Source organism: Rattus norvegicus, chromosome 15 (assembly GCF_036323735.1).
Source record: "Rattus norvegicus strain BN/NHsdMcwi chromosome 15, GRCr8, whole genome shotgun sequence".
Lineage (NCBI taxonomy): Eukaryota > Metazoa > Chordata > Mammalia > Rodentia > Muridae > Rattus > Rattus norvegicus.
The window spans coordinates 86,801,023-86,816,112 of record NC_086033.1 but is presented as its reverse complement, the minus strand read 5'-3'; the positions used below and the strand labels follow the sequence as shown (position 1 = coordinate 86,816,112).

The following is a 15,090-nucleotide window of genomic DNA, read 5'->3' as shown; positions in this document are numbered from 1 at the left end:
TTTTGAGGCAATTACAGGGAACACAGAGATAAGCAAGCTTCCTCTCTTCAAGGCTTTCCTCCCAGACTGTCCGTGTGTTCAGACAATTCTGGATTTGCGATGAAAATCTTGTGCAAATTTAAAGAGCAAGAACCTACAGAAACACGTGTTACCAAGCCGGGCATGGGGCCTCACTTGAATACCAGTGCTCTGAGGGCAGAGGCTGATGGATCTCTTTAGAACTGATGCTGGCCCTGTGTACAGAGCAAGTTCTAGGCCAGCTAGGGCAAGACAGTGAAAGCTTGCCTCACAAATGAACAAACGAAGAAACACACAAACAAACTGTCTAGTCATTAAAGCTAAAGTTGGCGAGAAAACTGGTGTTATCTAATTTATCATTTTAAAGCACTCCGACAAAGCACGTTTTAGCGTTGGCACAACCGTGTGCACGCAGACAGAGGTCTGTACCTTATATTCCTCGCAGCATGTCTGTCAGCTTCTCCGCATGCCCCTGCTGTGGCCATGTGCATCTGCCTAGATTTTAAACATAATGCCTGTTAGGTAAGAAACTCCTCCATGTCAAATTCATATGTATGAGATGACATTTGTGTTTAGAACTATATATTATATTGTTTGACAAAAACCCAACCTTAGCTTCTTGTATTGGCTAAAATTCAACCATTCCCCCTTTTCGAAGGTCTAAAAAGTACAAGGTGCAAATTTTACAATATCAACTTCTCTTCCCGAGTTTTAAACCTCAAGGTGCATCTAGTCATATCTGATCTAGACACTGTTCGCTCTGTTTCCACCCATCAGAATATTTGTCCTCACCTCTATCAGATAACAATGTAGCATCTTAAATAGCAAGAATATTTTTTGTCATTTTCAGGCACGAGCATAACATTTTTTTTAGAGACTTATTTCATATGAATACTTCCAAGAAATGCATTTACTCGAGGAAGACCAGCCATAGTCTACATTTCAAATACTTCTACCATACCAAGAAGGGCCGTGTTAGAGTGGAAGCAGCAAATTGTACTGTGCTGGGTTGTAAGAATTTGTAAGACTTCTTCCTTCCTCAGACTGCGGTTGACCTACTTAGACATTCTTGCTTATTCTCACGAGCTATATTCAACCATTTTTGTTCTCCTGAGGACATGTGTTAATTACATAGGAAACACTTCCCTTTCATATCTGTTCATTAAAATCACCATGCTGTGATTAAAGCAATCAGGGTTTTTAAAACAGGCAAGTTATCCCAATTTTATTTTTTGGATCATTAGTGGAAGAAAGAAATGAGAATAGTAAAAACTGACTTGACCAGTTCCTGTGGAATTCAGCTTTTTCTGAACATAATCATGTGCAGCCCTCTAGTGTCAATGGTTTTGGATGAGAGTTTAAGTGATACAAGGACATCTTATTTTAGTTTCTGGTTTTTTTTTTAAAAATCTATTCTAATTATGACTTTATGCTGTAAGACCGAGAGGACAGTCAGGTAAGACAGGAAGCTTGAGAGATTGCTCTTATGAGACAATTATAATCATTGCAGAAATGAAAAGTTATAAAACTAATCCATATCATTAATTAGTTCAGTGAAAAACTATTCTCCCGACTCATTAAAGCAATATCCTAAGGACAAATTTTCAGAAATCCGGGGGGATCTTACGGGTAGAAGTTCAGCTCTGGAGTTTTACCTCCAAAGGAAGAATGAACACACAGTGCCACACATCCTTGTCCCTTGGTCAGGCTCTCTAGCAGCCCATCCTCTCTTTAAAAAAAATGCTTTTATAATTGTGACTTATGGATAATAGTTCTGTATTTACAAAATAATAGTTCTGTGTCATACATAGTATCAAAAATCCCTCTCAAGAGGCAACAATACAAAAGAACCAAAGTAGGCATTCAAGCAGATCCCAATGTCTCAGTCTCCACTGAGACACGGGGTCTTAATCTCTCAATACTGATGAAAAAAATGGGACGTCCATCTCTGACAAATGGTTCAAGGGACACAGAGTAAGACTGTCACACTTCTGAATTGGCTTTTAAGCATTAATTATAAAGTTTCAGAAGTTCAAGGTAGAAAAGAAAGCGTGTCTTTCTTGACATAGAGGTAAGTTATTTGGAATAGTCTTTAAAATTTTTTGATAGTTTTGAAATAAATAAAAAATACTTATTTAAAAAAAAGTCAAGAATGCGCCTAAAGGTGTTTCTAGTATAACTGAGGACTTGACTGGTAATACAAAATTGTAAGACTATCCCTTATTAAAATATGTAGCTCTCAATGGGAAACTTAATTACAAGGAAACGGAGAGGAAATACATCCTTATATGTAGATTTAATAGACACAAAATATATTTAAAATACATTCTTATATGTAGATTTAATAGACATAAAATATGTAGAATATATGCATTTATATCGAGTGCTAATATATAAGAAACCCTCACATAAACACTTCCAGCTCTACTTGTCTATGACTATTTCAGAGGTAAAGCTGCAAAAGGCATGGAACAGCCATCTATTCTAAAGCAAAAGTAATTTATACATGTGCACTGACAGAGCTGTAAGTTCTTTAGTCTCGTATTAGTGAACGCACAGAGAGTATAGCCACGCTTTCCTCAAAGCTGGTCACAATCTTTTACTCCCGTTTCCCTTCGACATCCTGGCAAGACATTCAGAAGGGCAAGTTCTTACCTATGACTCTGCCTCAGTTGTTTGGGAGAAGCAATGGGAGAACAGGGCTTTGGAGGTAGTGGAGGGTGAAGAGGCGGGTCCCTTTGAAACAGAAAACAGCAGCTCATTAAACTGTGGAAACTGCATGCATTGTAATATCTAGGAACCAAAGCACGTTTATCATGGGAATGTCTCTGGGCTCATGACCCCCGTGTGTGTGGAACCTGACAGTCAGAGGCCACAGAGCACAGACTCTAAAGAAGTCTTATTTTGCAAGTGGGTGTTTTAAAAGTCCATTTGCCCGGGCTGTGAGAACCCTTGCCGTCTGTAACTACAGCACGCCCTTTGGTCGGCTCAGCACTTTACCAGTACGTTCGGCCAGATGTGGCACTTTGAGTCATCACACGAGCACCATGAAGGGTTCCCTGGCATTACATATAGCTTCTTTAGGGATGATGCCAACTCACGGGCTGCTGTAGAAGCAGCAAGAAGGTTTCTCAAATTTCAGTTCTCAAAGAAACGTTGGTCTAGAGGCTACTAACTAGTGCTTGACTTAAATATTATCAGCACGTAACACCTCAGTGCTGGCAAAATATGAAATATGACATTAGCCAACTTTCAATGAGGCACCAAGGTCAGCCCCAAAGGGCAACATGATTAAGTGACAAGGGAACTGGAAATGGGCAAGTATGTTTATGTGTGAATAAAGTCAGCTCTTCCTGAAGTCATATCACTCTCTGGCTTTCCCGCCTCCCACCATTGCCACTTCAGTTTTCCCAATGCTACCGACTCTGAGCTCTGTACCTAGAGAAAAGCTCTTCGCAATCTGATCCCCTAATCTCTGCAGCCTGCTAAGTAGATATGCACTCAGGATAAGACTCTCTGCATAGACAACCTTATCCCGCGTCTTCATCTGTAAGCCCTCTAACAAGATTGATGGGGATTTCCAGGACTGAATGAGATCATAGTTTTAGCCAGCGAACACCACTTGGTAGCTTTCTATGTGTGATGCACTCTATGAAGTAGATAATGCCTTTTGTTTCCAATAGATTTTAAATATACAAATAAGTGATATTGTACAAAAAAAAGAAAGACAAACAGAAAAGGAAGAACGGAGTGAAGGATAGAAGAAAAGAACGAAAGAAAAAATGAAGGAAGGAAAGAAGGGAGGAAGGAAAAAATCATGATTTTATTAGCAGGGCCCCAGGAAAGCCTCTGTGTAAGGGGACATTAGAGCTGAGACTTGCAGGAAGTGATAAATACCGAGGACAGCTGGAACACCAGCTTAAAGATGACATTTGACACTTGAAACTTTATGAGGTAAGCAAAGGAATTATTGTAAAGAGAGACACAAACTGGGAACCGAGGGTTCCAGCCTCACATACCAATGGTATTTAAGAGTCAAACATATGAGAAGTTAGAGCAAAGGAGCCCGAGGGAGGGTGGTCAAGGGAAAGAGAGTAAAAGTGAAGAGGTGGTTTCCTGGAAGCCAGCCGAGCAAAGCCTTGCCCAGCGGTCAAGCAAAGGAGGATGGAGACTATGAAGTTAGCATACCTATGGTCATAGTTGTGCTATGACCATATATATCATGGTTATACATAGTGGTCAGGGCATTGGTAACCCTGACAGAACCAGTTCTGACAGAACACTGAGCATTTTGGGGTGGGGCTGCACACACATAGGAGAGGATTTAGGAGAAAATGTGAAAGAAGGAAGATGAATTAAAGACGCTGTTTTTGGGATGTACAAGGAAGGGCACATGACTGTGTGCATGTGTGCGTGTATGCGTGTATGCGTGTATGCGTGTATGTATGTGTGTGTATGTGCTCATGTGTGTCTGCCTCTGTGTGTGTTTGGTCTTTGGTAAGCACAGACTCACTTACTGTATCTGCTGAGGCACCTCAGTTAATTTGGGGCAGAGAAAGTTGTCTTTTGTCTATTTCTATTTTCTAAGAAAAAAAGGAAAACCAAAGCCACTGATTCAAAATAAGGAAAGCAAGCAGGAGTTGGAAAGGGAGCGAGACAAGGTAACATAAGAAATCTTCCCCAAGAGAGCAGGAAAGTGAGCAGACCAAGGTAACAACATGCTATTTTAAGAGATTATGATATGTCAAGAACTCTTCTAAGTGCTTCTGGTTGATTAATTAACTCAATCAATCCTTACTATAATCCAAGAGCCAGCTATTATCTTTCCTTCCCATTATACAGATAAAAAGACTGAGCCAGAAACAGTGAAAATAAATATTTCAGTTACACAAATTATGCAAATGGCTGAGTGGGGAATCCGAGTACCGAGCTTTGGCTCCACAACCCTCCTCCTGCCTGGCTGCCTCTCAGGAGATCGGAGACACCTGCAGTGGTACAGAGGCGGTTAGAGGAGGGCTTAGGTTTCTGAATGTCGTTTTCTCTTGCCAGAGTTAGCCATTTGGAAACAAACTAATCAGAAGCTTAGGGGTGACTAAGTTCCCAGTTCACTCCAGAGTGCAGCAGAATGTGACAGCCCAGGACGGGTGGGAGTGAAACGGAGGATTACAACAAACACTGTGGCGTCTACAATGGAAGAAAAACAAGATCCGAGAATGTGGCGCTATGGAAAAGATGGCGGAGCCCACGCGCGGGTGTTTAATGTGAGGCTGGGGAATTTAGATCAGATCGAAAGTGATGCTACAGAGCAGTGAAAGAAAACCTTAGAAAGTGACATTTCGTCCAGAAGAGACTGCTCCCTGCACACACATCTCGGACGCCAGAGGAAAAAGCCAAAGACCATCTGGAACCCTGGTGCACTGAAGCTCCCGGAAACGGCGGCACAGGTCTTCCTGGTTGCTGCCGCTGCAGAGAGCCCCTGGGCAGCACCCCACGAGCGAACCTGAGCCTCGGGACCACAGGTAAGACCAACTTTACTGCTGCAAGAAAGCTGCCTGGTGAGCTTGGGACACACGGAAGCAGAATTCCTCTAGGACTGGGCACGTTCTGTGTTTACCGGAAGTCCCACACCCACAGATCCCGGCCCGCAGCAGCTCTCTGCTCCCAGACCCGGTGAGAGAGAGACACAACCGCCTGGTCAGGTGGGCACTCCTGAGGCTGCAGAGCGGAAGAGACCACCAACTCTGCTCACTCCTGCCCACATCCCTGGCCCAAGAGGAAACTATATAAGGCCTCTGGGCTCCCGTGGGGGAGGGCCCAGGAGCGGCAGGACCCCTGCCAGAGACACCGCCGGAACCTGAAGGAAACAGACCGGATAAACAGTTCTCTGCACCCAAATCCCGTGGAAGGGAGAGCTAAACCTTCAGAGAGGCAGACAAGCCTGGGAAACCAGAAGAGACTGCTCTCTGCACACACATCTCGGACGCCAGAGGAAAAAGCCAAAGACCATCTGGAACCCTGGTGCACTGAAGCTCCCGGAAACGGCGGCACAGGTCTTCCTGGTTGCTGCCGCTGCAGAGAGCCCGTGGGCAGCACCCCACTAGCGAACTTGAGCCTCGGGACCACAGGTAAGACCAAATTTTCTGCTGCAAGAAAGCTGCCTGGTGAACTCAAGACACAGGCCCACAGGAACAGCTGAACACCTGTAGAGAGGAAAAACTACACGCCCGAAAGCAGAACACTCTGTCCCCATAACTGACTGAAAGAGAGGAAAACAGGTCTACAGCACTCCTGACACACAGGCTTATAGGACAGTCTAGCCACTGTCAGAAATAGCAGAACAAAGTAACACTAGAGATAATCTGATGGCGAGAGGCAAGCACAGGAACCCAAGCAACAGAAACCAAGACTACATGGCACCATCGGAGCCCAATTCTCCCATCAAAACAAACATGGAATATCCAAACACACCAGAAAAGCAAGATCTAGTTTCAAAATCATTTTTGATCATGATGCTGGAGGACTTCAAGAAAGACGTGAAGAACTCCCTTAGAGAACAAGTAGAAGCCTACAGAGAGGAATCGCAAAAATGCCTGAAAGAATTCCAGGAAAACATAAATAAACAAGTAGAAGCCCATAGAGAGGAGACACAAAAATCCCTGAAAGAATTCCAGGAAAACATAAATAAACAAGTAGAAGCCTATAGAGAGGAGACACAAAAATCCCTGAAAGAATTCCAGGAAAACACAATCAAACAGTTGAAGGAATTAAAAATGGAAATAGAAGCAATCAAGAAAGAACACATGGAAACAACCCTGGATATAGAAAACCAAAAGAAGAGACAAGGAGCTGTAGATACAAGCTTCACCAACAGAATACAAGAGATGGAAGAGAGAATCTCAGGAGCAGAAGATTCCATAGAAATCATTGACTCAACTGTCAAAGATAATGTAAAACGGAAAAAGCTACTGGTCCAAAACATACAGGAAATCCAGGACTCAATGAGAAGATCAAACCTAAGGATAATAGGTATAGAAGAGAGTGAAGACTCCCAGCTCAAAGGACCAGTAAATATCTTCAACAAAATCATAGAAGAAAACTTCCCTAACCTAAAAAAAGAGATACCCATAGGCATACAAGAAGCCTACAGAACTCCAAATAGATTGGACCAGAAAAGAAATACCTCCCGTCACATAATAGTCAAAACACCAAACGCACAAAATAAAGAAAGAATATTAAAAGCAGTAAGGGAAAAAGGTCAAGTAACATATAAAGGCAGACCTATCAGAATCACACCAGACTTCTCGCCAGAAACTATGAAGGCCAGAAGATCCTGGACTGATGTCATACAGACCCTAAGAGAACACAGATGCCAGCCCAGGTTACTGTATCCAGCAAAACTCTCAATTAACATAGATGGAGAAACCAAGATATTCCATGACAAAACCAAATTTACACAATATCTTTCTACAAATCCAGCACTACAAAGGATAATAAATGGTAAAGCCCAACATAAGGAGGCAAGCTATACCCTAGAAGAAGCAAGAAACTAATCGTCTTGGCAACAAAACAAAGAGAATGAAAGCACACAAACATAACCTCACAACCAAATATAAATATAACGGGAAGCAATAATCACTATTCCTTAATATCTCTCAACATCAATGGCCTCAACTCCCCAATAAAAAGACATAGATTAACAAACTGGATACGCAACGAGGACCCTGCATTCTGCTGCCTACAGGAAACACACCTCAGAGACAAAGACAGACACTACCTCAGAGTGAAAGGCTGGAAAACAACTTTCCAAGCAAATGGTCAGAAGAAGCAAGCTGGAGTAGCCATTCTAATATCAAATAAAATCAATTTCCAACTAAAAGTCATCAAAAAAGATAAGGAAGGACACTTCATATTCATCAAAGGAAAAAATCCACCAAGATGAACTCTCAATCCTAAATATCTATGCCCCAAATACAAGGGCACCTACATATGTAAAAGAAACCTTACTAAAGCTCAAAACACACATTGCACCTCACACAATAATAGTGGGAGATTTCAACACCCCACTCTCATCAATGGACAGATCATGGAAACAGAAATTAAACGGTGATGTCGACAGATTAAGAGAAGTCATGAGCCAAATGGACTTAACGGATATTTATAGAACATTCTATCCTAAAGCAAAAGGATATACCTTCTTCTCAGCTCCTCATGGTACTTTCTCCAAAATTGACCATATAATTGGTCAAAAAACGGGCCTCAACAGGTACAGAAAGATAGAAATAATCCCATGCGTGCTATCGGACCACCACGGCCTAAAACTGGTCTTCAATAACAATAAGGGAAGAATGCCCCCATATACGTGGAAATTGAACAATGCTCTCCTCAATGATAACCTGGTCAAGGAAGAAATAAAGAAAGAAATTAAAAACTTTTTAGAATTTAATGAAAATGAAGGTACAACATACCCAAACTTATGGGACACAATGAAAGCTGTGCTAAGAGGAAAACTCATAGCGCTGAGTGCCTGCAGAAAGAAACAGGAAAGAGCATATGTCAGCAGCTTGACAGCACACCTAAAAGCTCTAGAACAAAAAGAAGCAAATACACCCTGGAGGAGGAGAAGGCAGGAAATAATCAAACTCAGAGCTGAAATCAACCAAGTAGAGACAAATGGACCATAGAAAGAATCAACAGAACCAAAAGTTGGTTCTTTGAGAAAATCAACAAGATAGATAAACCCTTAGCCAGACTAACGAGAGGACACAGAGAGTGCGTCCAAATTAACAAAATCAGAAATGAAAAGGGAGACATAACTACAGATTCAGAGGAAATTCAAAAAATCATCAGATCTTACTATAAAAACCTATATTCAACAAAACTTGAAAATCTTCAGGAAATGGACAATTTCCTAGACAGATACCAGGTATCGAAGTTAAATCAGGAAGAGATAAACCAGTTAAACAACCCCATAACTCCTAAGGAAATAGAAGCAGTCATTAAAGGTATCCCAACCAAAAAGAGCCCAGGTCCAGATGGGTTTAGTGCAGAATTCTATCAAACCTTCATAGAAGACCTAATACCAATATTATCCAAACTATTCCACAAAATTGAAACAGATGGAGCACTACCGAATTCCTTCTACGAAGCCACAATTACTCTTATACCTAAACCACACAAAGACACAACAAAGAAAGAGAACTTCAGACCAATTTCCCTTATGAATATCGACGCAAAAATACTCAATAAAATTCTGGCAAACCGAATTCAAGAGCACATCAAAACAATCATCCACCATGATCAAGTAGGCTTCATCCCAGGCATGCAGGGATGGTTTAATATACGGAAAACCATCAACGTGATCCATTATATAAACAAACTGAAAGAACAGAACCACATGATCATTTCATTAGATGCTGAGAAAGCATTTGACAAAATTCAATACCCCTCTATGATAAAAGTCCTGGAAAGAATAGGAATTCAAGGCCCATACCTAAACATAGTAAGAGCCATATACAGCAAACCAGTTGCTAACATTAAAGTAAATGGAGAGAAACTTGAAGCAATCCCACTAAAATCAGGGACTAGACAAGGCTGCCCACTCTCTCCCTACTTATTCAATATAGTTCTTGAAGTTCTAGCCAGAGCAATCAGACAACAAAAGGAGATCAAGGTGATACAGATTGGAAAAGAAGAAGTCAAAATATCACTATTTGCAGACGGTAAGGTAGTATATTTAAGTGACCCCAAAAGTACTACCAGAGAAGTACTAATCCTGGTAAACACCTTCAGCAAAGTGGTTGGGTATAAAATTAACTCAAATAAATCAGTAGCCTTCCTCTACACAAAAGAGAAACAGGCTGAGACAGAAATTAGGGAAACAACACCCTTCATAATAGTCCCAAACAATATAAAATACCTCGGTGTGACTTTAACCAAGCAAGTGAAAGATCTGTACAATAAGAACTTCAAGTCTTTGAAGAAAGAAATTGAGTATCTTAGAAGATGGAAAGATCTCCCATGCTTATGGATTGGCAGGATTAATATAGTAAAAATGGCCATTTTACCAAAAGTGATCTACAGATTCAGTGCAATCCCCATCAAAATTCCAATTCATTTCCTTATAGAGTTAGACAGAACAATTTGCAAATTCATCTGGAATAACAAAAAACCCAGGATAGCTAAAGCTATCCTCAACAATAAAAGGACTTCAGGGGGAATCACTATCCCTGAACTCAAGCAGTATTACAGAGCAATAGTGATAAAAACTGCATGGTATTGGTACAGAGACAGACAGATAGACCAATGGAATAGAATTGAAGACCCAGAAATGAACCCACATACCTTTGGTGACTTGATTTTTGACAAAGGAGCCAAAACCATCCAATGGAAAAAAGATAGCAATTTCAGCAAATGGTGCTGGTTCAACTGGAGGTCAACATGTAGAAGAATGCAGATCGATCCATGCTTATCACCCTGTACAAAGCTTAAGTCCAAGTGGATCAAGGACCTCCACATCAAACCAGACACACTCAAACTAATAGAAGAAAAACTAGGGAAGCATCTGGAACACATGGGCACTGGAAAAAATTTCCTGAACAAAACACCAATGGCTTATGCTCTAAGATCAAAAATCGACAAATGGGATCTCATAAAACTGCAAAGCTTCTGTAAGGCAAAGGACACTGTGGTTAGGACAAAACGGCAACCAACAGATTGGGAAAAGATCTTTACCAATCCTACAACAGATAGAGGCCTTATATCCAAAATATACAAAGAACTCAAGAAGTTAGACCGCAGGGAAACAAATAACCCTATTAAAAAATGGGGTTCAGAGCTAAACAAAGAATTCACAGCTGAGGAATGCCGAATGGCTGAGAAACACCTAAAGAAATGTTCAACATCTTTAGTCATAAGGGAAATGCAAATCAAAACAACCCTGAAATTTCACCTCACACCAGTGAGAATGGCTAAGATCAAAAACTCAGGTGACAGCAGATGCTGGCGAGGATGTGGAGAAAGAGGAACACTCCTCCATTGTTGGTAGGATTGCAGACTGGTAAAACCATTCTGGAAATCAGTCTGGAGGTTCCTCAGAAAATTGGCCATTGAACTGCCTGAGGATCCAGCTATACCTCTCTTGGGCATATACCCAAAAGATGCCTCAACATATAAAAGAGACACGTGCTCCACTATGTTCATTGCAGCCTTATTTATAATAGCCAGAAACTGGAAAGAACCCAGATGCCCTTCAACAGAGGAATGGATACAGAAAATGTGGTACATCTACACAATGGAATATTACTCAGCTATCAAAAACAACGAGTTTATGAAATTCGTAGGCAAATGGTTGGAACTGGAAAATATCATCCTGAGTGAGCTAACCCAATCACAGAAAGACATACATGGTATGCACTCATTGATAAGTGGCTATTAGCCCAAATGCTTGAATTACCCTAGATGCCTAGAAGAAATGAAACTCAAGACGGATGATCAAAATGTGAATGCTTCACTCCTTCTTTAAATGAGGAAAAAGAATACCCTTGGCAGGGAAGGGAGAGGCAAAGATTAAAACAGAGACTGAAGGAACACCCATTCAGAGCCTGCTCCACATGTGGCCCATACATATAGAGCCACCCAATTAGACAAGATGGATGAAGCAAAGAAGTGCAGACCTACAGGAGCCGGATGTAGATCTCTCCTGAGAGACACAGCCAGAATACAGCAAATACAGAGGCGAATGCCAGCAGCAAACCACTGAACTGAGAATAGGACCCCCGTTGAAGGAATCAGAGAAAGAACTGGAAGAGCATGAAGGGGCTCGAGTCCTCATATGTACAACAATGCCAAGCAACCAGAGCTTCCAGGGACTAAGCCACTACCTAAAGACTATACATGGACTGACCCTGGACTCTGACCCCATAGGTAGCAATGAATATCCTAGTAAGAGCACCAGTGGAAGGGGAAGCCCTGGGTCCTGCTAAGATTGAACCCCTAGTGAACTAGACTATGGGGGGAGGGCGGCAATGGGGGGAGGGTTGGGAGGGGAACACCCATAAGGAAGGGGAGGGGGGAGGGGGATGTTTGCCCGGAAACCGGGAAAGGGAATAACACTTGAAATGTATATAAGAAATACTCAAGTTAATAATAAAAAAAAAAAAAGAAAAAAAAAAAGAAAGAAAGTGACATTTCCGGGGCCCTGACGTCATTTACAAGGAAGGACCCAGCCTGTGGACAGATAAGCTATAGTAAAGATATTTGGAAAGGAGGTATAGAACGTGAAAGTTTAGGGGGGAGGGGCTTCCTCCACATAGATATAAAAATCGCCAAATATTGTAACAGGGTCTATAGGTGTTTATGAAAAACAGAGTGTGATGTCAAAGTCTTCAAAAACGGAAGTCGAACGACTCAGAGACCTTCAGAGGAAGCCCACGAAGAAGAAAGGCCCCTGACAACATGGCTTCCAAGGAGAGGTAGGGGGTTAAAGAGGGAGGAGCTAAACTCAAAATGGAGGAGAAAGAGGACCAAACAAGATGGCAGCCTTTCCTCAATCCTTCTGATATGTAGGCACAGGGAAAAGTCCTCACTTAATGAGGAGAGGATGAGTAATGACTGAGTAAGGATGAGGAGTTTGAGGATAATGGATATTTGCCAGAGTGAAGGAATTGATGCAGGATGAAATCAGCTGGGGTGAGATCAAGGATAAGAATCTGTGATGATGGTCCAAGTGGTTGAACATGACCTGACTGGATTTCTTATGGGGTTAATGGCGACACGATAGATTTTTTTTTTACTGAGGCTCCTGGGGTACACAAGGGCATACGAATTTCCTGGCTTTTGGCTCGGTACCAGTAGGCAGGAGCCACTAGAACAATTTGCAAGGAAATACTCTCCCCATCTTGATTCAGTGTCTGATTGTACATGCTGGGATTATTCCATTTCTATTGAAACTATCATCTTCTCTCAAAAAGTCTCCAAGTGTTGGATTACGTACATCAACTGATAACTGGTAGTGTGTCTGTGAGGATTTGCTGATCAAACCCTTTCCTTCTAAAAGTAGACGGGAGATATGGAAGGATCAATGCCAGATAAGACTAAGACTGCGCAGGGCACTGGATACGCAGGCAGAGAGGGGAACAGTAATCACACAGACTGGACGGTTATAAAAAGGAGACGTGGGTCTATGTCAAGCTTTGCTTATACCAGATCGGCATCAACAGAACGTGAGATTTCTTCTATCTTAGAATGGCTAATGCTTCAAAGAGTAAATGCTTGTTGCGTGAGTCCGGGAGGTAGACGTCAGCAGAGAAAAAATAGATCTGGGATGGTGGGGTCCTGAAAGCCAAGATCTGAGGTGGATATGGGGGGTCAGGAAAGCCAAGAACAATGGAGCATGCGCAGTTCACTGGGTGGTAGGTTTGCACCCTGCTGGGTCAGCTACAGGGCAATGTCCCATTTGTGGGCTTCAGTTCACCTCAGAGGAGCTTCCATTTGCATCTTTGCATTGACAGCCACAGATGACAGAACCCAAGCCCTGGGTGAGGGGAGGATGAGAAAAGTCATTCACAGTGTGCCAGGAACATTATGTGATCCAAGCAGGGGGATTAAAAATGAAAGCCGGGCAGGAAGCTGTGGCCTGGAGTGTTGGGAAGGGACGGAAACAAAGGACATTTATTGGAGTGATCTTAATGGAATTCTGCTTCGAGACGTGATGTTTGAGCTTAGATAGCCCCCTCTCTCTCTGATGCCCTTCCTGGTACCCTACAAGCTTTCACAGGATCTATGCCACGACGTCAGTGGATGTAATAGGAAAGTGCTGCTTCAAGGAATACAGAGGCAGTTTTCAAGAGAAACATGAAAACTTTCAGACTATAACACAAAGACCAGATTGGGGTCGGGGAATCCTCTTGTAGAACTGGCTGTTTATGTTGCCCGTTTTTTCAGATCACTTCTGCTCCTAGTGCTGTTCTGGGGCAACGTGCTTGGCTCCTGGACTTGAATTCCAGTCTGAGTTGGAGGTCATTTCTCTTAGTGCAGCACAGCCCTGGGTTCCGTCAAGGACAACCGACCCACACGTTTGTGATCTTTGCTCTCACAGTTCATCGTGCGTCTTTCTGTTCCGCACAAATAGAGTTTCCATTCCAGCAACAGCAAAGGAGCTTGTGTGGACCTAGAAGAGAGCTGTCCGCTCTTCCTGCGACCACGACTGCTGACTGCTGCTATGTTACCCTGCAAGGAGAGACTCTGATTCCTTTGAAACCATAACCTTAAATATCCCCTTGCAGGCTGGAGAGATGGCTCAGCGGTTAAGAGCACTGACTGCTCTTCCAGAGGTCATGAGTTCAATTCCCAGCAACCACATGGTGGCTCACAACCATCTGCAATGGAATCTGATGCCCTCTCCTGGTGTGTCTGAAGACAGCTACAGTGTACTCACTTAAATATAATAAAGACATCTTTAAAATATATATATATCTTCTTTCTTCTCTAAGTACCTAGGTCTTGGTCTTCTATGGCAGCAATAGGAAGGACATTAATACAGTCACCTTACCAATTTAGAATTCTAAATTGATTAGGATGGGTGAGGACACCATGCCCCAAACTGCAGTTCCAAATGTTGAAATCTTCAAATGTCAAAATCTCTAATCCTTTAAGTTCAAAATCTGAAATATAGTTCTAGAAAAATAAAATTAAAACTACTTTAGGAATGAGTGTGTTTAGGTATTGGCAGGCTCTCATATACATAATTTTATTAGTTTCATAAGCACAACACATGGGTGCATTTCTCCCCCCCCCCCCGGGTTAGGAGCCATGTAAGTTTGCTCCCACCTCATTGCTGGTGAGTATCTCAGCCAAGGCTTTTGGTACAGGCCTTCTGATGTCAATCACATGTTTCCTCTTTACCGAACTACATCTAATCAAGTGTTTTAAATGCAAATTCATTTTTCAAAGGCTGCCAAGTCAGTCCTGGTGGTTTATACCCCAAACCCCCAGGAGGTTAACTCAGGAGGCTTTCAAGTTCAAAGCCAGAGAAGCAGCCATGATCAGTTCCACAAGAACTTGTTCCCACAGCCA

The 15,090-nt window shown here is 42.2% G+C and overlaps 1 protein-coding gene across 4 annotated transcripts in view; it reads right to left on the bottom strand.

Annotated features, from left to right (window-relative positions):
* Positions 1-15,090, bottom strand: part of Scel (sciellin) — a 116,606-nt gene that overhangs the window by 55,088 nt on the left and 46,428 nt on the right. For all 4 annotated transcript variants that reach the window (XM_006252428.5, XM_039093531.2, NM_001108388.1 and 1 more), the window contains 2 exons: positions 2,674-2,754; positions 448-513 (listed from right to left, as the gene is read on the bottom strand). In XM_006252428.5, coding sequence (XP_006252490.1) covers positions 448-513; positions 2,674-2,754 — 147 coding nt within the window. The remainder of the gene's footprint in view (positions 1-447; positions 514-2,673; positions 2,755-15,090) is intronic.